The sequence below is a fragment of the Vanessa tameamea genome, chromosome Z (genome assembly GCF_037043105.1).
Source record: "Vanessa tameamea isolate UH-Manoa-2023 chromosome Z, ilVanTame1 primary haplotype, whole genome shotgun sequence".
NCBI classification, from domain to species: domain Eukaryota; kingdom Metazoa; phylum Arthropoda; class Insecta; order Lepidoptera; family Nymphalidae; genus Vanessa; species Vanessa tameamea.
This window is the reverse complement of record NC_087341.1, coordinates 4,328,442-4,354,930: the sequence shown is the minus strand read 5'-3', so window position 1 is coordinate 4,354,930 and position 26,489 is coordinate 4,328,442. Positions and strand designations below refer to the sequence as shown.

The window sequence follows — 26,489 nt, the reverse complement described above, 5'->3', positions numbered from 1 at the left end:
AAGTCCAATAGCATCCTAATTTAGAATAATTAGTAATTCAGTCGATATTAGTACAATCTTTGTCCTGCCGTATAGTACTAGTCAAACAATATTACCTTCCTAAATTTCTTAAATCGATAAAAATGTTGGCTGCACAAATCTACAGATACATTACCTTATGAACACGCGTTTCCATGCTAGGCCCAATAGCAACCAGTGTTTGAGTGAGATATTTTTTGTCTTTAGCTTTCTTGAAGAATGGATGTTTCAACAGCTCCGTCGCAGTCGGCCTCTTTGACGGGTCCTTCTGCAGGCAATCTATAATCATCTTCCTGAATGTCTTGCCATACACTTTATACTGTTCCTTTTCATCTGCACCTGTAAATAAGCCATTTAAGTAAAACACCATTTTTGAGAATTATAATGAATTTTGTTACTATAGATAGACGTTATACAAGATTATATAATTAATAAGAAAGCATGGAAAAAATTTAATTGTACTTTATTGACATCCTCCGTAATTAAATAGTGTAACTAATGAGTTTCACGCTGGTTCTTCTTGGTAGAATCTACTTTCTGATTCAAATATGCTTTAAGCCTACTTGAATAAAGAATATTTTGATTTTGATTACATATCAAAACATTTTAAGACTGATATTAAATGATTAAGGCATTGAAGGACATTTTACACTATCTAAATAAATAAATATTTTTTTTTACGTTTTAAGAAACTAATTTAAGTACAATAATTATAAGTAAATAAATATAAAAAGATTCTTTAATTTAAGATATTTTATTGTGAATAAATATAATAATTACAAGTTTTGTTTAACCATTTATAACAGAAAGCAATTATATTGATAAAATTGTATTTAATTTTACAATAAAAAGAACATAATTAATAACTAAAATACCTGTGTCTAAATTCGGTGGGTCATTTTGCAGAGTTAACATTAAAACTTTCATTGGTGGGTATTTATGATATGGTGCAGTGCCAGTTGCCATTTCTATAGCAGTTATACCAAATGACCAAATGTCCGCCTTGAAATCATAGCCATGGTCCTACAAAAAAAATTGAAAGATAAATTATGATTTCACAAGATATATTTTTTTGTACAATTGTACTATAGAATACTATAAATATCTATTTTATACATATATTTTCTTTTTGTAGGCGATTTCCTAGCCTTTCGCCCACTGCGACCTGGACGATTGAGTCAATAACGCGAAAGTACGAGGTGGGCGGTTATATCCTCCTCGATTGTTCTTCATAGCGACTCAGTCTCCTGAGACACAATACGGATTCTTGCCGTAGTCTAGCTCTAAATGCGAGACATAATTGTCACGCAAGTAGCTGTCAACAATAGCTTGCAGATAATGGAGTACATGGTGTTGTTGAAACGCTTCCTTATTCGTATTCCGGATACAAGCCACCCCGAGCACAAACTGCTGAGACAGAGACCGATCGATGTATGGCCAAACGGCTCTGCCGGCCAAACTGGCTCTCAGCCAAGTAGGGGCCTACACGCAACAGATGCTCGCCAGACGACAAGTGACTCTCACTCAAAGAGCTTACAAGTCTCGTTCAACATATGGACGACACACAGATATTCTACAGTCATCTAGTCATCAGTCTATCAGTCAGTGCACTTTATTTCATCCTTGCATGCAAATCGAAAAGCATTCATGCCTTAGGGACTTCGACGTTTACATTTTAGTGTAGGCTTTAGCCTACGCAGTAATGTCACCGAAAACCGGTGCGATTTCGAATACGCAAGAAACCATGAGCTCGATCTATCTTTTGCAAACCTTCGACTCAACGAGTCAATCCGATGGAGGCCCGACTGTAATTCCTGTACATATCACCAGGAAGAGCACATCGATCCTATTTGATCCCATACAGATCCCTAATGTCCCTCATGGAGTTCATAACGAGAACGAATAAGGGTATCCGAGATTTCAACTCGGGGCGCCAACCGCATCGTATAATATATATAAGTGTATCTTTATATCGCGGAAATCGAAAACGTTCTAACGGTGGGCGGCCCATCGGTGTGACAACCTCCACCACGACATCCCACAGCTTTAAAATGGCAGCTAGAAATTTATGGGTGGTACCATATCCACCTGGACATGCCGACATTAACCCTTTCCACCAGTGAATACAATTAAATCATTTTAATAGTTCTTTCATTGATTATATTGTGGTCTTACAGAAGGAATATTTTAACTCAATGATATGATGATGTTACTTTTTGAAAGCAGATTAAAATCAACCACAAGCATGTGAAGCCGCAAAAACAACTATTGTATAAATAAATGTCCCATTTAATGTCATCAATAGTTTTATAGATTAACCTATTAGATAGATTAGCAAAGAAACCTTTGGCTTTGTCCAATAAATATTTTTTATATATATATATCAATAAATGGCTTAGACACAAATTACTGTGGTGACCATTTACCATCACATAGTAAATGCCAGTCTGCCTACCTTTATTTATATATTTATATACAATTTTAAAAGTTCCATACCTGTTCCATGACCTCAGGTGCCATCCAGCATGGTGTGCCTACGAAGGTGTGTCTGACTTTCTGCCTAGATAAATCTCTGCCCGTTGCCAACCAAGCTGAGACACCAAAGTCAGCAATCTGCACTGTTCCATCTTCACCTAACAAAATGTTGCCAGCCTTGATGTCCCTGTAATAATACAAATATAATTACTTATAATTGTATCAGTAGATAAATGTCAATAAAATTGTACAATGTTGTATATTATGCTCTTTGAAACATTCTTACATGCCCCGTTCAAGGCTATGTCAGACATATATTACTAAAAATGTCATATCGTGGGAGACGAGCCTGTATATTTTATTATAATCTGTGCTTTTGTGTGTCTTAGGCTGTTGAATTTTAATCATACCGTAAATAACTATATGGAGATAGATGACACCCTAGATCGAGAGATTAAACTCTATATCCTTAATAAAAACTTAATTGTTACTCGTTCGTGCAAAATGAACTATTAGTAATATATGAAATTATTCTAATTCCTATATATTATCATGACAGACGTCTATGACAATTCTTATTCGAAATTATACCGTCAGCACCAAATTTCCTAAAACACAATCTATATGATAAATACAAAAAATATATCACAGGATCTGCGACTCGCATATTACTTATTTACCATGTATAAACAATAGCTACTTGAGATAAAACATTTTCTGTATCACTGACTAATTGATAAAACACTCAGAACGAAAGAGACAGATATATATTGTTAAAGATAACAGCAAATAAATTACGTCAATAATTAAGATTTAGGCAGTTTACAATTATAACTCGACCAAATCAAATAGACGCTCTTATGGAATATGGCCTCTTCGTTCGCATACTTTACGCTTTCGTTTTACTTTCGTTCGCAAAGACATTTCGCTTGGACCTTCGTAAATCGCTATAATTATAGTATCATGTTGAAAATGTGCTTTTGTTTTAGGTATTGAATAATGCATTTAAATGAACCAGCTTTTAAAATACAATCAAGAGTGCACTGTAAAAGTAGAAAATGCTTTTAAAATAAATATAACCGTTCATAAACAATCGCGTTAAATCATATTGCATCAGATAAATTCGCGATGCAATCAACTTAACATATGAGTGTGTGGTACATTTACTACTGTTTTCCTATCGCCAAACAGAAATACTTTGTTATATTGATTTCAACTTTGATTTAGACAATTTAATTACAAGAGACGTAACATCTTACATAGACGTTAAACGAAGTTGTTTATATTGCTTGTAGTGATCACTTTACATCACAAAAAATCCTAATTCTTTTTTTATAGCACTAACAAAAAATTCGCAATTATGCTGCCTAATATAAAAGTTAATATTATATGTAATTGAGCTTAGTGGGTACAGTATGTTGATTAGATCATAAGTTGCGCTTTCAATTTCCATGCTGAGGCATATGAATTTCAACAGATTAAATATATTTACAATCTTTTACCACTAGGGTAACATTATTGGTTACAAACAAAGCACCAGTAGTTTCTAGGAACCAAAGTATTCATAAATATTGAATAGACAATGAAAACATGAATCTTCATATAAAATATGAATCCTCATTCAAAATTAATATTACTTTGTGTATGATTAACTTAACATGATTTACTTTAATTAATGATCATCACACAAATGACGATGATTTTCTCCTGACCAACTTTTGATTAGTGAGTAGCGCACAGAGCAGATATTCCAGAGCATAGCCACAACCAGAGCATGTGCAAAGACATTTACACTGCTTATTTCTCATAATTTGGTGGAAATAAAATTCAATCCAATACGGGTCGTATTATGTAAGGGTCCACGGTTACTCTAAAACCGTCTTACGTGCTTTTCTAGGTAAAGGTGAGTGGACACTAGTTTTATATACTACGGGTTGCTACTGAGATTCTTTTCACAGAAAAACAGCGGTAAGGTCTGGAATTTGATCCAAGGACCCCGAGTTCTATCTTATAAGCTAGCCACCATGGCGTCAGCAACAATGGACATTCGCTTTTTGCAAATTCAGCATCAAAATTTTTTTAATTGCAATATAATTTTAAGCTCTTAACTTAAAGCAATAGTATTTTATGATATAACAAATCGATAGAAGCGCCAAATATTATTGTAATTCGCAATATATGGTATTGTATACATAAGAATGAAATCAAATTTCGCTTTCAGCATGTATGACGCAAAGTAACTATAAGCAATCTGATCGCTAAAAATGCAAGTTGACAATGCACATTACAATTTACACTGAAACCATTGCCGTTTTATAATTTATGATAGGATTTTATAAAGATACCATCCAGTAATAATCACTTAGGCATAGCAAAACACATTTGATTTAAATTTAGTATTGAGTTCATTTAATTAAAAAAAAAAATCATAATATTCCATTTGCTATTGGCCAGATGTATTATAATTATAGTTAGTAACCACAGCAACTATTTCGTTGTCAGAAAACGCTAAATATTCCATTGAATTTTCGCTTTGCATTACAATATAAAATAATAATATTCACCAGGCTAAAGTTTACATAAGAGATTGCTCTTAGGGATAAGAGTGTTTTTTGTACGTAGGATATCTCTCCTCTTTAAAGCTGTATTTTTATAGCATGCATATTCTATTTTATGTTATGTATTTATGTACACAAAATAGGACCAATACTTTTGGAGTATGGTTAAATACTAAAAGTGGTTAGGTTAGTGGATTATACCTGTGTATTTGTCCATTGCTGTGGAAATATTCCAATCCTTTCAAAACTTCTTTCAATACAGTGGCAATAGTAGACTCATCAAAGACACCATGCTTGCAATTGGATACTCGCATTTTATGCTTTATGACATCAAGGAGACTTCCACCTGAAAAGCATAATTTTTATCCAATCAAGTATTATATAATTACTAGAAGCTATGTTTGGACTCTCCATTCAAACAAAAGTCTATCCTAATATATTCTATCCTGAAATTAATTTTATTTATATATATTACAGATAACTATCCGATATCTCTAAACAAAATAATGTTATATGTCATTAAAACATTTTAAATAAATTCAGAATGTATTTATTTCAAAATGTAGGTATAAATAATAAAGTATTCATTAAAGTATAAAAAATCAATCAAAATAGTCATTATTTTTTCATTAAATAAAGAGGCAGTCGCAAATGGGCCAATGGTAAGTGGTCACTATCACCCATACACATTGGCATTAAATGAAATATTAACCATTCCCTACATTGCCAATATGCCACCAACCTTGGGGAGTTACACGGCTCATTCAATCTTTAAATCAGAACACTATACTAAGTATCAAATCTTGTAATCAGAACACTATACTACTATCTATTGCTGTTTGGTGATAGAATATCAGTATATAATTAATTTCAAATTGAATATACTTTATATTACCTTCTAACAGCTTCAGCACCAGCCACAGCTCATCATTGACCACAAAACTGGTATAATATGTGACAACATTAAGATGGTTGCAGCTGGACATAGCCTGAAAAATTATTATTAACATATCAACTATCTATAAACCTGTTTTGAGTCAATAAGCTGAGTCAATTACTGTAGACTTTAAATTTGGCAAGAACAACCTCACTATAGCATATACAAAGAAATGTCATTTTTTCTAAAAAAAATCATATCAAGAAGTGTAAATGTGTATATTTATAAAACCTTATTTTAAAAGTACATATTTAAAAAATATTCATATTCATTTTTTGATTTCTCTATCCTGTTACATTGTTTATGTTTAATTAAGGTTTCTAATTTGTAAATGACAATATTAAAAAAAAGGGATGTGTATTCTTCACCTATAATATTAGTTTAATCGAAAAGGAATGCACATTATGGCAAGATTGTTTTATTAACACACAGATGAAAACTAGTAATCTAGGTATTCAATTAAATTTGATCCAACCAGGTATTCAATTTCAAGCTCAATGTGCAATATTATATTGTTGTTTATTTAAAAAAAAAGTGTTATAATTAAATACCTATCATCGGAATACATAATGGAACATAAATATAAATCAACGAATTAAGATATCCCAGTAAAGCATGAATCTTAAGCAATGAATATGGGGCTCAGACCCAGACAAGCTACCCACTTTGTGTTCATGGACTTAATCTGTATCTATACTTCAACTTTTGCTCAGCTGTGAAGGAAAACTTGCAAGTGTAAATCAGAAAATTTTGCAATATTTATTTCCAGCAATATACATCATGAAATAAACCTTACTCCTCAAGAGAAGGAGGTGCAATGAAGACAACAGTGGGCCACTTACTGGCCGTTATTATTATTTTGATGTTTATAGTAAATGTTTAAATAATCAGTCTAGAAAAAATTAAATTTCAAATGTAACATTTACTTGAATCTCCTTAAGGAGCTCATCCATGGATGTATTCCATTTTTCTAAGTTAATCCTTTTAATAGCACATTTTTCATTCCTCGGCTTGCAATAGGCTGAATATACAACCGCTGTTGCACCAACACCTATTTATAAAAAAATATTATATTATAAAGGGAAACATTTGGCTTTATATGAATATTTGTTATGGCAATATTTGTTTGTATAATATAAATGCTATTATTTATTAGGTTATTATATTTCAAACATCTACCACTACTGTTTCTCAATGAAAAAGACTAATAGCCCTTAATATAGAGACATATGATTGAAGTACTTCTTGTGCAATTATAACTAAATACACACAAGCAAATGATACTTATGATTATTTAAATGTTGTCATAAAAAATGTTTTTTGTTTTTTAATTAGCATTTTTTTTTATTAAATAAGTGTATAAATATTTGTAAGTAATTAAATATATGTCAATTTAAAGTAAATGATTATGAATATATTTCATAAATATAATGTATTCAGAACTTGCAGTTTGTTATTAATGTTATTATAAAATAAAGCAATACAAAATATGTTTGTAATTTTTTTTCTATAGATCTGAAACATCTATGTCGAAGAATTGAGTTGTAATGGTACTGTAATAATCAACGAAACACGTTTTACTTGCCGTTTATAAAACACGTAATGAATTGTTTACATAAACCACATCGTGTAAATGGGAGGATTCTGTCAATAAGTCTGCGTATGACACGTACCGCATTACTATTTAAGTTAAATGAGGTTACATTGACGTTAGGGCCATTTAAGGGTTCATATAATGACAAAAAAGATACATAATTTCTTAATTAAACCTTTCACATCAAAATAATATTATCAATACAATTTATAATTGTCATCCGATACAACTATGACAGATCTCAGATTTATCAGCAAAATCAGATTAGTTGAAGCAAATATAATATTCAATAGGATGTTTAACAAAATATTGAATAGAAGATTATTTAAAATATGATGTGGTAATTATTACATACCAATGACATCTCGTAATTCATAGTCATCTTGACTATTGGGCCACGGACATGATGTATTTGCACTGGCCGCCATTTTGCGTGTGAATAAATTTCCGATGTTACCGGCTGTGTTGTTCAAGGAACATGCAGCTCGCACATACGACGACAATGTTGACAATTGACGGTCGCAAGTACCAAACGATTTCTAAAATATTTAAAAAATAAATAATGTGCTACATACATAAAAAAATTAAGTAATTAGATTTGGACTATATTATTATATACTTTGCGTTATAAGAACGTCTTCAACGCCTTTAAATATATTTAGTTAAAACAAATTAATTGTAATTTAATTAATAAACGAAAAATATAAGTCTTACATCCAGAAGGTTTGTTTATTATAAGTCACCTCATTAAGTTTATTATAAATAAGATTAAATCGAATATTATACGACGATTAGACAATTTTGTCGCATTTTGTCGTCAGTGTGAAGAGTATTGTGTGGTGTCAGCTATAACGTCAATACGAAATGTCGGATTTACAAATTATTTTTAAATGAGACTAAATGAATCATTATGACAAAGACAGATTACGGATTAATGTATAATATACAATTTAATAATAATTTGTAATTATTACCTGTCGGAAAATCCCACTGACACCCGGCGGTGTTATTTCAGTTTTTAAATTGCTGAAACATACATAAATTTTATTTATTTATATCTTCATCCATATATCGATATTTAAGTATATATTTGTGAATGGTTTAGGTCGATTAAATAAATATATTAACTGAACACCCTACAAGGAACTTAATATATAATTATGTGAAAAAATAAAAAGTATCCTCTTGGCGTATTTCTGTATATAAGCCGAGATGGCCCAGTGGTTAGAACGCGTGCATCTTAACCGATGATTTCGGGTTCAAACCCAGGCAGGCACCACTGAGTTTTCATGTGCTTAATTTGTGTTTATAATTCATCTCGTGCTCGGCGGTGAAGGAAAACATCGTGAGGAAACCTACATGTGTCTAATTTCAACGAAATTCTGCCACATGTGTATTCCACCAACCCGCATTGGAGCAGCGTGGTGGAATATGCTCCATACCTTCTCCTCAACGGGAGAGGAGGCCTTAGCCCAGCAGTGGGAAATTTACAGGCTGATTATGTTATGTATGTATTATGTAATTTATGTATTGTATTCATTGTAAAATAATAATACAGTTATGTATAACTTTTTTATTTAAGAAGCAAATAAAGTTAAGATTCTGACAATCGATTAAATATTGTAAAATGCCGACAGTGCACACGTTACGAATATTCAATCCATTTAATACATTTCCGTCTTAATTCAAGGTGCATAAGTTAATAAACGCGGGCGCTTTGCTGTGTATTTAAAAATCTTTTGTGTTGGGGTATTTTACGGTTTGGAGATCGCCCTAGCACTGCTTGCAAACGGACGCTTGTTGTGCTTATAAAAGGGCTCTACCTAATCATACCTTCTTATAAATTTTAATTTAAATAACCTTTAATTAATTTAACATAAACAGTAATCATTTATATTTAGGTATTTTTGAATAAAATGTACATTTTTTTAAACAAATTGTGTAACGATAACTTACTGCTTTTTATCCAATTTTAATTCACGGAATTAAATTGCTAACAGTGTTTTCGTTTGAAAACCGGTAGTAGCTTAACTTTGAAATAGTATATTTAAATGTATGTCTTCACCAAAAACAATTAGTTGCTTTCTGACGAACCTCTAAATAAGCAAACAGAGATGTAACCTTAAGCATTTATATTTAATACACAAATATAAATTTAAGTTCGACAGTCGACTATGTATCTAAGCCTTTGGACTCTTATTAAAAATATGTACTTACACCAGGCAACCGATTCGATTTATACGTTTGCTTCCACTCGTGTAATAAATAAATCTAAATAAGACCGTGGCTTATTGGTATGGATACTTTAGAACAAAACAGAATAATATCTACCTACGTATTAAAAACAATAACATTTCCATGTAATTTGAAATTTGATTGTTATAGAGTTGCATTAATTTTGCAAACAATTTTGCGTCTTAATCGCTATTCTGCTGTTTCAGTTATAAACCAAACTACCTTAATACTAAAACTTGTTTAAATTGAAATGTTTGATGTCTGGGAGTTCGGATCTATATTAATACTAGTTGTCGTTAGCGGCTTCGCTCGCGTTTTTGGGGTTGGTCGTCAGGTAGACAGACAAAAAAAGTCACTTTCGCATTTATAATATTAGTATAAATTATTATAGTTTTCTGGTTATGCGACTTCTAAAAAGTCTACCTAATCTATGCTAAAATTGAACCAATTGGTAAGAGTACCAGTGAGACAGCACTGCAGCTGCACTGTTATCATTATCTCTGAGTTACACAACAGAGCAAGAAAGCTCTATTGGTAACGGTTCCTACTTTATTATTGATGTTATGGCTTTTTTATCAATGGTAGGAATATGCGCGGGCTTCACATAATCCGAATAGTCATTGTCGGTCTATTTACTTTGCCATAACTTGCCGAACTTTAGTACTTTAACAATAACGTCAAAATAAAAATAAAAAGACAAATGATTTCATGTGGGGTCATCTTTAACCATTTTTCTAATAATAATTTAAATGTAATGTAAATAAAACAATTAATATTATTTAAATTAGCGTGAGAACGCTAATTAAAATAACAATTATGAATATGAGTGAGAACTCATATTAATAATTGTTACCTACTAAAAAGTTGGAAATAAAATAATTATTATTAAAACAAAAAACTAATGCATAAAATTTACATTACATCTCATTAACTTATTTTACCAAAAAGTAATGTTTTTAGGCGGTAAAGGTTTAAAGACCAATTCTAGTTGACATACGGATAGGGGGGGGGGGAGATTGCTCAGAGCATCAAGTATTCTTAATCAGTTACTGCACTTGTCTTATGATAATCAGCCACATGTGTATCGACCCGTATTGGAACAGCGTCGTTGAATAGGCTCCAGATCTTTTCCTCAAAAGGAGAGTCCTTAGCAGTGGGACATTTCACAAGCTGTTAATTTCGTACATTAAATAAGGATGTATACAACTGTTTGTGCACATTATACTTATATATGTGAACAAATCAGGAATATGTAGTAAATAATACTTGTTGCTTTCATTACTTAAGAAAGAGATGATAGTATTTTTAATCCTTCCTTTCTCATTTTGTAAAAGTATACCAAATCGGCAATTTCATCGGCACTGAAAACACAGAAACACAGTAATTGTTCATGGTAGATGTCAACCTCGGAACAGTAGACAAGTCATTTGTTTTGGATTTATATTAAACAATTAAGGTTGGTAATTAGAGAAACTTTAGCACCCACACGTGTCAGCATTGTTTTATGATTAAATAATATCAATATATAATTTCATAAAAAAATAATATAGGTATGTAATTCGAGATGAAACCCGTTTCGAACCGTTAGCTAATCGTTTTCAGTACGAATTATGTACGTATATAAGTGACGTCGTGATTATCCATATATAGGTATAGCCTATAATATATCTGATATTGTAACAGTTAATATGCTGCGACCTTCGTCACCGCGTATCAAGTCGCGCAAAGAATATTAGTTGAATTTACATAACATAACATAAACATAATCAGCCTGTAAATTTCCCACTGCTGGGCTAAGGCCTCCTCTCCCGTTGAGGAGAAGGTATGGAGCATATTCCACCACGCTGCTCCAATGCGGGTTGGTGGAATACACATGTGGCAGAATTTCGTTGAAATTAGGCACATGCAGGTTTCCTCACGATGTTTCCCTTCACCGTCGAGCACGAGATGAATTATAAACAAATTAAGCACATGTAAATTCAGTGGTGCCTGCCTGGGTTTGAACCCGAAATCATCGGTTAAGATGCACGCGTTCTAACCACTGGGCCATCTCGGCAGTTGAATTTAATATAAGTATATTTGCTTGTAAATATAAACATCTATCGGCGCACCTCGGGAGTCGGGGATGAGACAAACTCGTATGCCGTTACGGCAAACAGTATGACGCTCTCTTAATATCTCTACTCCCTCGTATGTTCGTGGCGCGTGTAGTATATAGGTTATACATACAATATATTATTATAATATTCACAAATGTGAATATATTTTTTATAAAAAATATACAATGAGTGTATTTATTATATAAAACATATAAGTTTTATGTATCGCATATTTTTATTTATTTAACTCTATATATATATTGATTTTTAGTTATTTTTGATTAAATGTTTTTCAAATATAAATATATTATCCTGTCGATAATATAAATTTCGCCGGACGTCCACAGACAATGATATATATTTATATTTCTGCGGTAACAAAAAAATATTGAAACATAAACAAATAATGATTGCATTTTTTTATAGGCAACACTATCACAAATACAAAATAATCCCCGGAAAGATGTACTGACTTTGCGAAGGCGGAAAATAGGCGTTTTACATTTACCCGTACTCCTCGTGTTTACACAATGATTATCACTGTTTATTTTGAAAAAAAATATATATTATAGTCAACGTACATCATATTGTTGTAAATATATTAGATCTACTTTATTATAAACATTCCCAAGAGAGTTACGAGCTCCAAGCAGCGGCGCCCTTACCCATTGCGAGGCTCTGGGCGGTAGGTCTTGGTTCCCCTGTCCTCGGTGAAAAGTATGTATGTGATTCGAAAGTAGGTCTGGTTGTTTGGTTTAGGTATGTTTGATGATTGATTGATGATCATGTTATGTTTGACGAGTGATGGTAAAGTTATACAAATAAATAAAATTTGTGTACTTTTAAAATATTTTACATTTAAATAATTACAAAGTTAACAAATAAAGAAATTATAATTTTTTAAATTGATGTTTTTGGCGTAATTTAAACAATTAAAATGATATGAGGAGCGATATATTATGTTCTGTATAAATAAATTAGTTAACTAACTTTATTTTAATTTACTGTTATTTTATAACCTTAATAAAAAATTAGGGATCAAAGACAAAAGTTTTAAATAAAAAATCTATTTCAATTTTGCTTGGGATTTTTGCGCGAGGCCCCTGCAAGAGCGAGGGCCCGGGCGATTGCCCTGTTCGCCACCCCCTAAGGCCGCCGCTGGCTCCAAGATAATAAATAGATCTGACAGCTTTTTTGCAAAAAACCGTTTCAATATCTTTAGCGTTACTCAAGAAAACGTCTTAAGAAAATAACTAAATATCCAGTGGTACCAATCAGGTAGCGTACCCGGTTAAAAATGTGGAGTCTTTAATGTCGTAGGAGGATAATGTTCATAGGAAATTCAATCAATGGGTGTTCCACTGCAATTGAGCCTAAAGTGATGCCTAAAAATTGTAGTATCAGTTATATTTAGGTCACGATATATTTTAACCAATTACTCAAAATCGAACGGAGCAATTTGGATTATATTAATGTTTCTATTGATGTAGCCCTCAGCGAATAAACCTACCCCTTACTTAAAGTTAACTTTCATTAACAGATATATTTTTGAAGCTAATTTTATTTATATTTACTAGCTTATTATTCCTAATTTATATTTAATAAAGAAAGGCGCTTAGTTAGAAAATATTAAGAGGGTATATTTATTTTATAACGTTTATTTTTATTCGAAATATGAATAATATACATTTGAACCGTAAATTTATTGCGAAACATAGATCAAAATTTGACCATACCACTACTTATAAATTCAAATCTGGGTTATTTGAACCGTCAAGGTCAAAACTTTACTGTTTTGTCTTTATTTACATGTCGTATGAGCTAAAACCCGTTAAATAGCTTAGAAGTAATAAGCGGAGATATAGTCAAGAACAGGAAGTGAATTTGTTTTATACTTTTTATGGACTCATTTCATTAGTCTACAGTTCAATCATTTAAGCCAAACGTAGACAAAATAAAATAAAATAATTTTGAGCATTAATTATATATAAACAATAAGCTTCTCTTTTATGTTTTGCTACAGATATCCTGTTAATAAATTTGAGTCAAGATTTTATAAAAAAAAAGTTGTTGAACATTCAAGAAAAAACATTGTTTTCTTTCATTAACTAAAAGGCTACGAAATCATCAAAGTATTAAATAATATCAAATAACCATTTTATTTTACGAGACTTAATATAAGCTTGAATTAATATTTTAACTAATTTTAACAATTGGTTACTATTCGTTTATATTAATGGTCGAATTTACCTATTTCGGTTATTACTGAGAGCCGAGATAACGCTTAGATTATCTCGCTTTGTTAACCTGGCGACCAATAATTATAATTAATGAAAATACTTCTTTTGTTTTGTTATGGACATACCGATACAGAAATATTTTTAATTAGATCGAGTTCGACACTCAATAATAAAAATAAAACAATTAATTAATAAAATAATAATGAATTTATAAGAATTTAAAAAATCATCGCGAGATCTCCAAAAGTATTGGTCGTATTTACTTTAAATTTAATATAGTTAGTAGTTATTCCTTTCGCAACGTAGACGCTCATTAAGAAAGGATTTTCGGAAATATCAGTTTTAAGGGAATAAATTTGATAAATTGGAATACATTTGTAAAACCTTCGTACGAAGTTGGTAGAAGCAGTAAGTAAAATGTACATTTTACAACAATTCGTAAGTTTTGATATACGAATAGGTAAGGTACTTTGTTGTCAATACTGAGCATATTGTCATAAAATGACCTCAGTGAAACAATTAAAAAACACTAGTCGTGTAGTGTACGAAAGATTTGTTACTTACGAGGATAATACGGAAAAAACAGGTAAATTCTTTTTTTCTACGAACCACAATCTGAAATTTTGCTTAGCTAAATGTAGGAAAAATATGCAATATGACATACCACTTCATAGTACAAAAATATTATGTTACTAGATGCACAATAATATACAAGTAATACATTTTATTTTCACCATACACTAAAACTTAGTGCTACCTTTGATTGAAAACATTTGACTACGATTTTCTTTAAAATCTATTAATTACAATGAAATAGAAATATTAAATTTGAATAATGGCTTAAAATGTTACAGCCTACATCTTTTATTATGTACTCAAAATTCCTTACTAAGATATGTATATACATATAAAATTATCTTATATAGTATTAAACCATGTCAATTAATTTTGGCAAGTTTTTACTATTTATTTAAAAAAAAAATAGCATTTCATATTGTTCCTAAATGGCATATCCCTATAAATGTAATCGTACGGATTACCACCGGATTTTATGGAAACACCTCCACAATTCAAAATTATTAAGATAAGTAAAGATATAAAAAGAGTGCGGATCATAATTTCGTTCATAAATAACCATAAGATCGGTCAGTGGTGTCATTTCTCAGCCGAAAAAGATGCCTTCAGTCAATTCTTTACTAAAGGTAAGCACTGTGATGCTATTAGTAAGTATTAGTGATCGATTAAACGTAAACGTTTTTATTTATTTTTTTAGTTGGCAACACTATTATTTTAACGTTTTAAATGCTACGTAAATCTTGTATGTGTTATATTTAGGAATGCAGAGGAAGAAGAAAACTCTTAAATGCTCTTAATGCTTCAAATGTAAATTAAAGATTATTTAAGAAGCGAGAATCTTCTAATTCTCCTGAATAAGACAAATCGCATTCACTGACATACAGAAGCGTTTAAAGAATAACAATTTTTCATTCCATATTAAAGGCTAGCCTTCTACATAAGACCATGAGAAAATGACTCCAATTAGATTTTCACCATACTTATCGTAGTCATACATGTTTTACTTCACTATATACGATTTAAATATGGTTAAGCAAAAGTAGTTCGTTCATTTCTGACTGACTGACTTTCCTATGTCAAACATATTTTAGAAACAAATAAATCATAAAAGTATTTTTTTAATTAGTTATAATTGAACGTGAATATTTTAAAATAATAACAAAAACTCTTAGTAAATTCTATTAAAAATAAGCTAATTGACAAGAAATGTACAAATATTTTAACTAGTTTAAAGTTTCTTCGTTTACTTTATTGAATTCTTAGCGAATGATGTACTTGAAATCATTCGATTTAACATTATAAAAACCTATTTCCTACTTCCTATAAATTAGCTGGGTAATTAAGTAGCGCCATTTAAAATGTTTTTTTTCGTAAAGTGATATTGCATCGCTATTTTATACAGTTATTATTTCATGAAAAGCTACTTTTTTTCTATATCAACATATTCTATTGAGAAATACTGGCAAGAAAATCAATAGTTCCTTAACGCTACCATAGAACTTACGTAGGAAATAAAAACTGACTGCAATATTCCGAATGTGGAAATTTAAATTAAAAAAAAATTATAAATATATTTACCAATTTTTGTCCCTTTTGCCGTTAAACGGGCTTCCCATGTCCACGACTGGGTCCATTTTGAAAAACCCTCGATTTTTCCGACGAACTTCCATTTTCATGTTTCAAAATGGTAGTGCGTCAATATCGATTTGTAATATAAGCTTGTATCTGTAAATGTAAAAATTAATTCTCATGTCAAAGATTTTTATGAACTTTTATATTTACAATATATCTATAAAAAAAATATCTACATTTTTTTAAAAAATAAAGGAAAAATATCATTAATTATTTCAGAATATTAAAGATTATTAATTCAAATTAGTAAAATGTCTTTAAATAAAAAATAAGTGAATCATATTTTTTATCTCATTTTCTCAGTTTAAGTTACAGTGTAGTGAAATATACTAACACAATAATTAATTTTTAAAAAGTATAACTTTTAAATTAAATTCAGAGTAAAGTAAAAAATATTCTTTGTCTTCTACAAATTTTGAAATTATCTGTGAGAATCTCATCCTTGTCACATCTACGACAACAAGTTATATCAATGCAATATATTTAATTAAAATTCATCCGTTTACATTTACCAACACCCACACACATTACGTTGGTGTTAGATATACGAAATATTCACCATTATTTATATCGTCAATGGTATAATAACCTTTCTAACCTGGGAATCCTTTCTTAGTTCCCAAGTAAGTTCTGGAACATAACAATAGTAAGCAGTACTCTTTAGCTGTAGAATTAGTTATAATGTGGTGGTACCTACCCAAACAAGCTTGCACAAAGCCCTTCCTCCCCAACTGTTTTTATAGCAAGTATTATTAGTATTCGTTGTTACAATAAATATGAACTAAACTAAACAGTGAACAGTACGTATTTTTGCTATTTAATTTTCATAGTCTTAAATATTCACGAGACTATATTTTCTTTATAAAAATACATTTGACAATGACCCGCATTACCGTAAGACGTTTTGAAAGGAAAAATTGTAGGTAGTTTGACAATTATTAATTGATTTCCTCACCGCTTCAATTCTGTCACACTTATATCCAAATCCAATGTTACAGGCAATTTGTAATTGTAATGCATTTTAACGTAGCACATTAGACAGTAATCGTTGTAAAGTACAGATGACCTTTGAATTGGTCACAATAACAATTTAACACTGAAGGGGTCCCGACTTCGTACGTGTGTCATTACAACAAACTTCAACTAAGTATGTTGAGTAACCCACGGGCCAGAGTTGAGACCGCAGAGTTGGTCAACATTTTCAAATTATCATTATTTGCCACAAATAAGTACAAATATGATTGAAAATATTACGTTAAGATAATGGAATGTCTTATGCCTATGTTACGTAAAATAATATTTTAATAAAATATACCATTGCATGATACTAATAAAGAATGCTATTTTACTATTTTATTATTATATACTTTTTATTGTTGGCAACAATAACATAGAATAAAATCACAAAGAAAATAAAATCGGTGCCCAATTTATGACAAGGTTTCGATAAAAAATATTATAAATTGTATAATAACTATGTCTTGACACAAAATAATATGAAACAAAATAATTTTATGAAAACATTTTATATTTTGTCAACGAAGTTTATTCTCGTTTGTCGTCAATTACAGAAAAGAATAATAAGTAGGTACCTTGTATGGAAGCGTAACGAAATTGTTCAGAACGGAACGAACGCATACTATCGCGCTGAAACATTCAACAAAGTAATTATTAACATTGTAAAAATTACCAAAAAGTATTTATTAGATGCTTACGTATCAACTATTAATACACCAAAATTTTGTGTCAACTCTCAAAATAAACTTCATATAAAATAATTATTACGGTAAATTATAATGGCATTTGTATTTTTTATACATCTTATTGACAAATAAAAAAAATATTCTTTTTCTGAAAATATGTGAATAAAGTGTTTAATAATCTTTCAGAATTTAATCTATAGTTAAACTGTTGTTTAGCTTTATGATAGTAGTATTAAAGAAGTATTTAAAGGATCTCACACATAAATGTTTCCTAGACCTGGTATCCTGCTCGCTGCAGAACCGACGATGTCCGCCGATGCCAATCAAAGCGCAGGCCAATCGCGACTAATCAACTGAACGAGACGATCTCGTGGCTACATGCGTCATATCTTTCTTTATATACAATGTTTTGAATACTCACATTTCTTTTTTAATTAACACGATATCAAACCCAATCATATAACTAATTTTTACCCTTTGCTATTGTGAACTTTTTAATTTTGAAGTTCTATTTTTGCCATATCTGTATGTTGTAAGATTATTCTTTATGTTTAGAAGAAAATCTGTGTATCTTTTTGTAAAATATATTCATTATTTAAAATCGAAAAGAGCACATTAATAAATTTTCAACGAATTTTGAGACAACAGTTTTTATTAATAGTATATGTTATAAAATCTCTTGTCTTTTGAACATATTATTATACCATACATATGTAAATTCATTCAATGTTAAATATTTAAACAGCAAACTTAAAATATACGACTATGAATACTTTTCTGGATAACGGTGTCAAAGACCATTTTTTCTTTATTATACATCATGATTTTAAATTACTACATATAAAAACATAGATGCAGTAAATCAAAATAGCTTAAGTCATGCTTATAAAGTCCACAATTATATGTAAAAAAATTCAGACGGACAATTTAAAATATAATTAATAAAAAAATATATATTTTCTAGGTTTCAATGAAATTTCGGCGAAAATATTATTTTCAAACAATTAGTTCTTATATAGAGAGCCGAGATGGCCCAGTGGTTAGAACTCGTGCATCTTAACCGATGATTTCGGGTTCAAACCCAGGCAAGCACCACTGAATTTTCATGTGCTTAATTTGTGTTTATAATTCATCTCGTGCTCGGCGGTGAAGGAAAACATCGTGAGGAAACCTGCATGTGTCTAATTTCATCGAAATTCTGCCACATGTATATCCACCAACCCGTATTGGAGCATCGTGGTGGAATATGCTCCAAATCTTCTCCTCAAAGGGAGAGGAGGCCTTAGCCCAGCAGTGGGAAATTTACAGGCTGCTAATGGTAAATGGTAAAAAGTTCTTATAAAGTTATAACTTGGTTGAAGAATGATAAAATAAATGCATCATCTTATAATAGTATTTATTTATAATGTACTCCAAAATTTACCGCTTGGTGGCTCATACTGACTTGCAATACTATAAAGAATGATATGCCGCAGCCGGAGCACATAATTTGTTATTGCGTATTAAAATTAAAATGATTTTATTGTTTCTGGCTAGGCCCAAAACAATTTAAATACGATTTGCCTAGATAGGCATATTGACATAACAGACATTAAAGACCACGTATGCTAACATCGTAGCGCTGCTTTACTGGTAAATTAGGACATTGCTTTGAATTTGTAAAAAAATAATAGCATTCCTGTACTATACGAATAATAATTCAGTTCTACCAAGTGTGCATATCATATACCATTTTAAAAATCATGAAAATGCTTAAAAAATACTTCCAAAGACTCTCTTTCGTAGTTTTCGGATAGAATCTAAGCTTCAGCATCAATTTGGACATAAGGAAACAATTTAACCCTTTTTTATTTCTTCATGTATAGCTATAGCTCATAATCGCGGCGACGTCGAACTTTAATTAACGGAACTTAATCGATTCGTGTTAATCTAAATTTTAATCTTCATCGTTATGAAAGGTGTACAATCTATATCGAAATTCTCATGTTAAAGGAAGCATATTCCGATTCCTCTTTTCTAACTTAAATCAATTGTTAGCAGTTGTTAAATATGACACGATTCCCGTTCCTTCTGATACACGTAGGTTATTCTAAATTGGAAGATATAAGAATCATCACGGGATGCGCAGTTACGAACTCTCACATCAATCTATAATTGTAGGACGACAGCTATGCAACTTCGAGCTGCTAGGAGCTAAACAATAAAGTACCGATATTTTTATCTTATATAAAAAAAAATTATCAGCAGTCACTCCGCCACCAATAAAGGAACAAAACTATGTGTGTACACAGTTTTTAAGATAGATTTAATAGAGCTGAAGAGACTATTGGTTTTTTTTAAAGTGTGCGAATACTAACAGCCGGCTTTTGATGTTTATAATACATACATATACATACATAACACGTACCCACAACGTTATATGACGAGCAGGAACGTGTAGCGTAAACGTAAAACCGCCCTGCGCAACCAGTTCATAATAAACCTCGCTGTAAGTTCGTATATCTTATTTTTAAGTATACTATGTAATATGTGGTGAGCTAGTCCAAGTGTGACATCACTTTTGCGCAAGCATGCATCCAGTTATCAATTACAATTCATTATTATTTTGAAATCTGATCACCGCCGTCCTCTCATCGTGTGATTCGTTTAGTATTTATGAAATTGAAACTATTTTTCTTATCCATTTAATAATAACAGTTTCCATACGTGTTCTATCATGTATCTTATTTAACAAGACTTTGGTCCTCGTCATCGTAATTCGACCTGTTAGGGTTATGTATAAACAATTGTAATATCCCTTATTATAAATGTTCTCGACTTCTATGAATCTACTGAATACAATTTTAAAATGACTGTCGACTAAAATCAGTGGATCTCAAAGGATGAAATTGTGTGCAGGAACGGATCCTGGATATGGATCGTAAGTGAGCACTGAGAAGAGATTTTTCAAAATTTATCAGTTTAACAAGTTTTCAAAAAAATATGTCACACAACTGTCCTTATCGCCTTAACAGAAGCCTAAATAGCGACTAAATAGCGATTTTCATACAATTACAAACTTTAATCCCCTTAGAAGATATTTTTTGAAAAATCTCTTCTTCGAACTTCCGAACTTCCGTAGAAATTCCACGCTTTTGGGTGATGATTTGTCAAAAAAAAATGTTAAACAATTTTGTATGAAAGTTTATCATTTTTGATGAAATATGGAAATCGAATATATGGACATCCGTTACAGCCCTTTTGAAAAGTCTTCATCCAAAAGCGTAAAATTGCTAAGAAAGTTCGTCATTTTTTATATATAAGCTTATTATTAGTTAGGGACAGTTGGTACACGGAAATTAGTACTTATGCTTCTCTTTTAAGTAAAATATATTTATGACAGCGTTTTTAGAGAATCATTGCCAAGAGGTAAAACAAGATGGACGTGAGTATAGATGCTAATGTTGACGTTAGTATAGATGTCACTTATGAAATCAAAAACGAGGCTGAAATTAATACTTCTAAATATTATTATTGAATAATAATTTTAATGTATAATTATTACTAAATATTAAATAAATATATAATTAATGCAAAAAATATAAATCTTCGTGATTTTACAATTTAGTTATGTATACAATGTAAATAATTTCCATATTAGATCAATTTTCAATCTTAATTAAACTGTGGAACGGAATTTGTATGCGTTCGTTATAACTTCGTAGTATGCACTTTAATCTTAATTACAATGGTAATAAATTTTAACTAAAATCTGCTATTCTTATTAGGTACTGTTAATGTGGATTTGTCTGGTGACTACGCTGTCAGCGTCTCGGGAGGACGCTGCCCAGGACTTTATCGAACACGTCTTGAAGATACCTAATCCTGACAGAGTTCTCAACTCAGTGCTCGGAAGACTAGAGAGGAACAGACAAGGACTCTTGCAAAGGGCGAAGCCTCGGTTCGCTGATGATGCGGATTGTGAAGACCCAGAGGTAAGTAATTTTATTCAAAAAATTCAGAATATGAACTAATCATGGACTGTCTTTTTGATTTACATCCCACGTTTGGTCATAGGTAAGTGAATCTCATTACTTTTTTTTATTTAAAACAAGTAGACGTACTGGCAAATGGGCTACCTAATAGTAGGAGGTCACGACCGACCAAAGGCATCGGCACATTACAAATATTAATTTCCTTACATCACCACTGTGTCAACCACCTTGGTACATACATTAAAACAATAATTAACGGTCCAAATTTAAAAATGCGAGACGGAAAACGATGTTATTTCAATATTTTAATACGTCGAATTACCCATAACAATTTTGTTTGGTTGTTTTGCAGAATCTTCCAGAATATACTGAGTCTTTGCAAGATTCTGTAGAAAGAGGTTTGAGGCATTTAGGTTCACAAGTAAGTACATTTATTTACCTTTTTATTGTTTCTAGAAATAATATAGAAATAATATAAAATATTTTATACGGATACAGTATAAATATACCATTGTAACATAATATATTTTACAACTTACCAACAAACCGTAAATATTCCACTGCGGGCTAAAGCCTCATCCCATTTTAAAGCTTGGAGCTTATTCCTCCACGCTGTTCGTATAAGGGCTAGTGATACTCATCTGGAAGATCATCATCTGACTTAATATGCACGATTCCTCACAGTGAATTATGACAAAATATAAAGTACGTGTAATTCAGTAGTCACGTGATACATATTCTATCTATTCGGATATCGGTATTAAATATTACTAATATGTTTCTCATTAAAAGTAGCCAGTAGGCTATTGAGAAATATAAAGTTATAAATCTAGAAGGTACAAGAAAAAATAATCTTTCCTATATAATGCATTAAGATCTCGATTGTCTTCTATAATTTCGAAACGCGTTATAAAATACGTTGTACGAGTATTTTGTAAGTTCTCCTTTGTTACACGGTATAACAGTTCATGGCAATCTGAGGATGCTGAAGTACGTATTATCCAACCAATGTTGCTTTACATAATTTATTCAAAATAAAATTAAATTATACATTCATTTTCAAAATATCTATATTTATTATATACAGACTATATGTTTAAAGCACAATCGTCGGCTGATAAAAAATCCACAGACTTGTACACTACAGAGAGGTAATACTTAAAAGAAAATTAAAGACAATTTACTGTTCACGATTAATAAAAAATAGATGTTAGTGTCAATAATCTTATTTACAGTAATATATTATATATGTTACAAATACTAAATAGTATTATTTTCAAGACAGATCTAGTCTAGGCAGTATTCAATGGTACGCTGTCTTATTATAACACTGAAACATTGCTTGTAAGTTCTCCAATATTCAAGCTGTTGATCTATCCTAGAGTTAACCTATAAAAACGTAAGTCGAAGCGAATATAGGAGGGTAAGGCGGCATGTATTAAGCCGTTACTAAACGACTGAAAATGCATCTATATGCTAACTCATGTGAAAATAATCATTATTTATCCGAGTGATATACCCAGTAAATAAGATTAACTTAAAACTCTTTATACTCTGAAATAATGATAAAAGATAAATAAAGCAACCAAATTAAATCAGCAATTTGCGCCGCATTGTATGAATATTAAAAAGAGACCAGCAATAATCTGTTTCAGAAACATTATCCAATATGCCACTTGGAAAGAAAGATTCACAGATTGAACACTAATGAATATGAGTACAGACCCGCGTATTACGAAGAGGTCCGTTGTACCATGACCCCCGGTGATGATGTCGGCGTCACGAACGAGGTAAACGACTTATTGTTGCGCAACTTTAGAATCATGGCGACGCGGTTAAAAATATTTGAAAATTTCGGTTCTTTTTTTATTGAATGTTGCCATCATTTTAATATTATATATTGTTTATATTAATTTAATCTATCAATTTAAAAAGTTACTTCGCCTTTCATGTTACTTCAAATTAATTTATTTTTTATGAATTGAATATACTTACATTTTGAAAAATATTAAGAAATCTTTTTAGTCTTAATTATAAAATTATAATTAAAGAGAAAATGTGTGTTGTTATGCTTTGATTATGTCGCAATTTCCATACTTAGGTTACTTTTTTGTAACCACTTAGTTTCGTTCCTATCCGTTTTGTTAGAACATAGAATGTACATTTCGACATACACACGGATACTCGTGAAACATGTAATTATTTAAATCTCAATCACTATGGTATATAGTATTTTTTTTAAAGAAACAGGTAAAGGCTTTTCGATATGGAATCGAAAAATGGACATTGAATGCTTTTTTATTCATAATAAAATATTATAAATTTCATTGAGTAGCAACGGTCAGTAACATCAATATATTGTGTCTAATATTAAATTACATGTATATATGTTAGGTATGTTCGAGCCTCGGATTTTCATGCGTTCAATGGAACAAGACGATTCATTTGACAAGAAGGCGATATTCAAGGTGAGAGACATTTAGAAATATTCATACCGAAAAGAAGGTTGTACATGTACCTACATTAAAATGATTATATTTTTCATTTAAAATTAGAATAAACTCAACAAAGGAACTGTTTGATTTATATGCAAATTTTTAATTTTTTTTCGATTTTTTTTTGACACCAAATAAGTTAATAAAAAGCTTTAGAATAAAAGACAATAATAATATTTAATTACTAAATTACAGCCTTCGCACAAATACACATCAGATACAAGAAGTAGTTTTCTAATAATTTTATTTTATTTACATTTTTATATATTTATAATAAGAATGTTTTGCGTAAGTAATAATATTCTTTTATGTAACCTCAACAGCGACTGTTGGGAAACTAAGACCATGGTGATACCAGCGGGATGCGAGTGCATGTGGCCAGTTCACAGATTGGGACAGCTAACATTACACGTCTAAGGATACTGGAAATTCAAAATAATTGTCTTAGCATTTATTATATTCTATAACATTGTGATAAAAATTACTTCACCGATAATTTATTAATTATTTTATTAAGGAAAATATGACTTAATTTATATTATGAATATTGATGTTATGATCAGATAATTTTTAAATTTATCTTATAAATAAAGTAATTAAAAGTATTATGTGTTCCTTCATTTATAATAATAATAGCTGTAGCTACGGCTTGAATTCAGTGAATTAAAAAAGTAGCCCGTGTCCCAGTGACGCAAACTTTCTCAACACCAAATTTCATCTAAATCTGTTCACCGGTCAAAGCGTGAAGAGGTAACAGAAATAATTACTTTAGCATTTATAATATAAGTATATGTAGATATACATTTTTAACCAAACTGACAAAAACAGTTAATATAATCAAACAAAAAAGGTAAATAAACAAAAAATATTTAGCGCATATGCTATGTGACACATGACACATGCGTAAAAAAAACATCCTCATCATTTCTTCAATTAATATGTAATATTAAAAAGTCATTTGTCTCTAGAATCGAAATGATTTAACAGCTTCAAAATACAATATGTAAGTACCTGCCACGTTTACTTGCCAAAAACACGAGTAAAAAGCATTTGTAGTAAATATATAGATTATTTAATGAATATTAACAATCACTGTTTATTTGTGTATCTAAGAAGGCTATTTATTATATACATATATGTATAGTCCGTTCACAGTTATTTTACCTTTGGCTATTAAGTTGGCTAAAATGATATCATAAAAAAATATAAAAATAATGATTAGGAAATTATTTATAATATTTTTATTTATATTAAACTAACCTGACTTCTTAACATATTCTTAACATCTTGAGAGTCGAAGATATACGTAAAACGATCGGACCTTGAATTTTCTATCATCACTGTTGTATCTAACATATTATTGTTAGTATACTAACCCACGATCTTTAAGTTATCATAATTGAGTGTGAATTGTCATAATTAATCCCCGTTATATTTGTGCTTTGACACGGTTAGGTAGGGGACGAAACGGCGCGACTAAATTATAGGAAATCTATAATAATAAGAGAGAACTGTTCATCCTAAACCCAATTAATATTATAATTAATTAAAAATAAGACAGGCCATGGCAAGCCGACGATGGGTTGCACCAAAAGTAAAGTAGAGAACAGCCGTATATGTCTCACTTCTGGACTAACCTCCTCTCATCTTAAGGAGACGGTTTGCCGCTTATTCCAAGATTATCCAATATGGAAAATCGACTTATGCAAATTTCCTCATTAAGTTCTCATTCACAGCCGAGTATCCTATGCTCATGAATAAGCTCATGTCAAATGAGTTCTGTTGTGGCTGTGGAGTTTTAACCCACAATCTTCGCTTGAAATTCACGTGTCCAGTCCATTTGGCTGTCCTTTGGGCCATCTCGGCTCTTATACACAAAAATAATATATTTATCTCCGAAAATAGAATAAATTCGAAGTTTTCTAAATTCTACTACAGTGGCGTGACAACGAA

General features: G+C 30.8%; 2 protein-coding genes across 5 annotated transcripts in view; one reads left to right on the top strand and one right to left on the bottom strand.

Annotated features, from left to right (window-relative positions):
* Window positions 1–18,342, bottom strand: part of LOC113404245 (serine/threonine-protein kinase OSR1-like) — a 29,561-nt gene extending 11,219 nt beyond the window's left edge. Inside the window, exons 1-10 of one of the 4 annotated variants that reach the window (XM_064220448.1) lie at window positions 18,326–18,342; window positions 16,311–16,457; window positions 8,557–8,608; window positions 7,938–8,121; window positions 6,915–7,039; window positions 5,947–6,040; window positions 5,253–5,397; window positions 2,515–2,680; window positions 894–1,041; window positions 155–357 (exon numbers count right to left, since the gene is read on the bottom strand). In XM_064220448.1, the coding sequence (XP_064076518.1) occupies window positions 155–357; window positions 894–1,041; window positions 2,515–2,680; window positions 5,253–5,397; window positions 5,947–6,040; window positions 6,915–7,039; window positions 7,938–8,121; window positions 8,557–8,608; window positions 16,311–16,408 (1,215 nt within the window). In that variant the 5' untranslated portion in view covers window positions 16,409–16,457; window positions 18,326–18,342. Of the gene's footprint in view, window positions 1–154; window positions 358–893; window positions 1,042–2,514; window positions 2,681–5,252; window positions 5,398–5,946; window positions 6,041–6,914; window positions 7,040–7,937; window positions 8,122–8,556; window positions 8,609–9,799; window positions 9,815–16,310; window positions 16,458–17,061; window positions 17,081–17,319; window positions 17,505–18,325 lie in introns of those variants that run through there. The other 3 variants (XM_026645106.2, XM_064220447.1, XM_064220449.1) reach the window with 3 other exon arrangements.
* LOC113404249 (uncharacterized protein) lies at window positions 15,313–25,047 on the top strand. The gene is made up of 6 exons (XM_026645109.2): window positions 15,313–15,358; window positions 21,835–22,041; window positions 22,394–22,462; window positions 23,697–23,831; window positions 24,436–24,509; window positions 24,860–25,047. Exons 1-6 carry the CDS (start codon window positions 15,332–15,334, stop codon window positions 24,951–24,953), a joined length of 606 nt encoding a protein of 201 aa, XP_026500894.1. The 5' UTR covers window positions 15,313–15,331; the 3' UTR covers window positions 24,954–25,047.
* The last annotated feature ends 1,442 nt before the right edge of the window (window positions 25,048–26,489 follow it).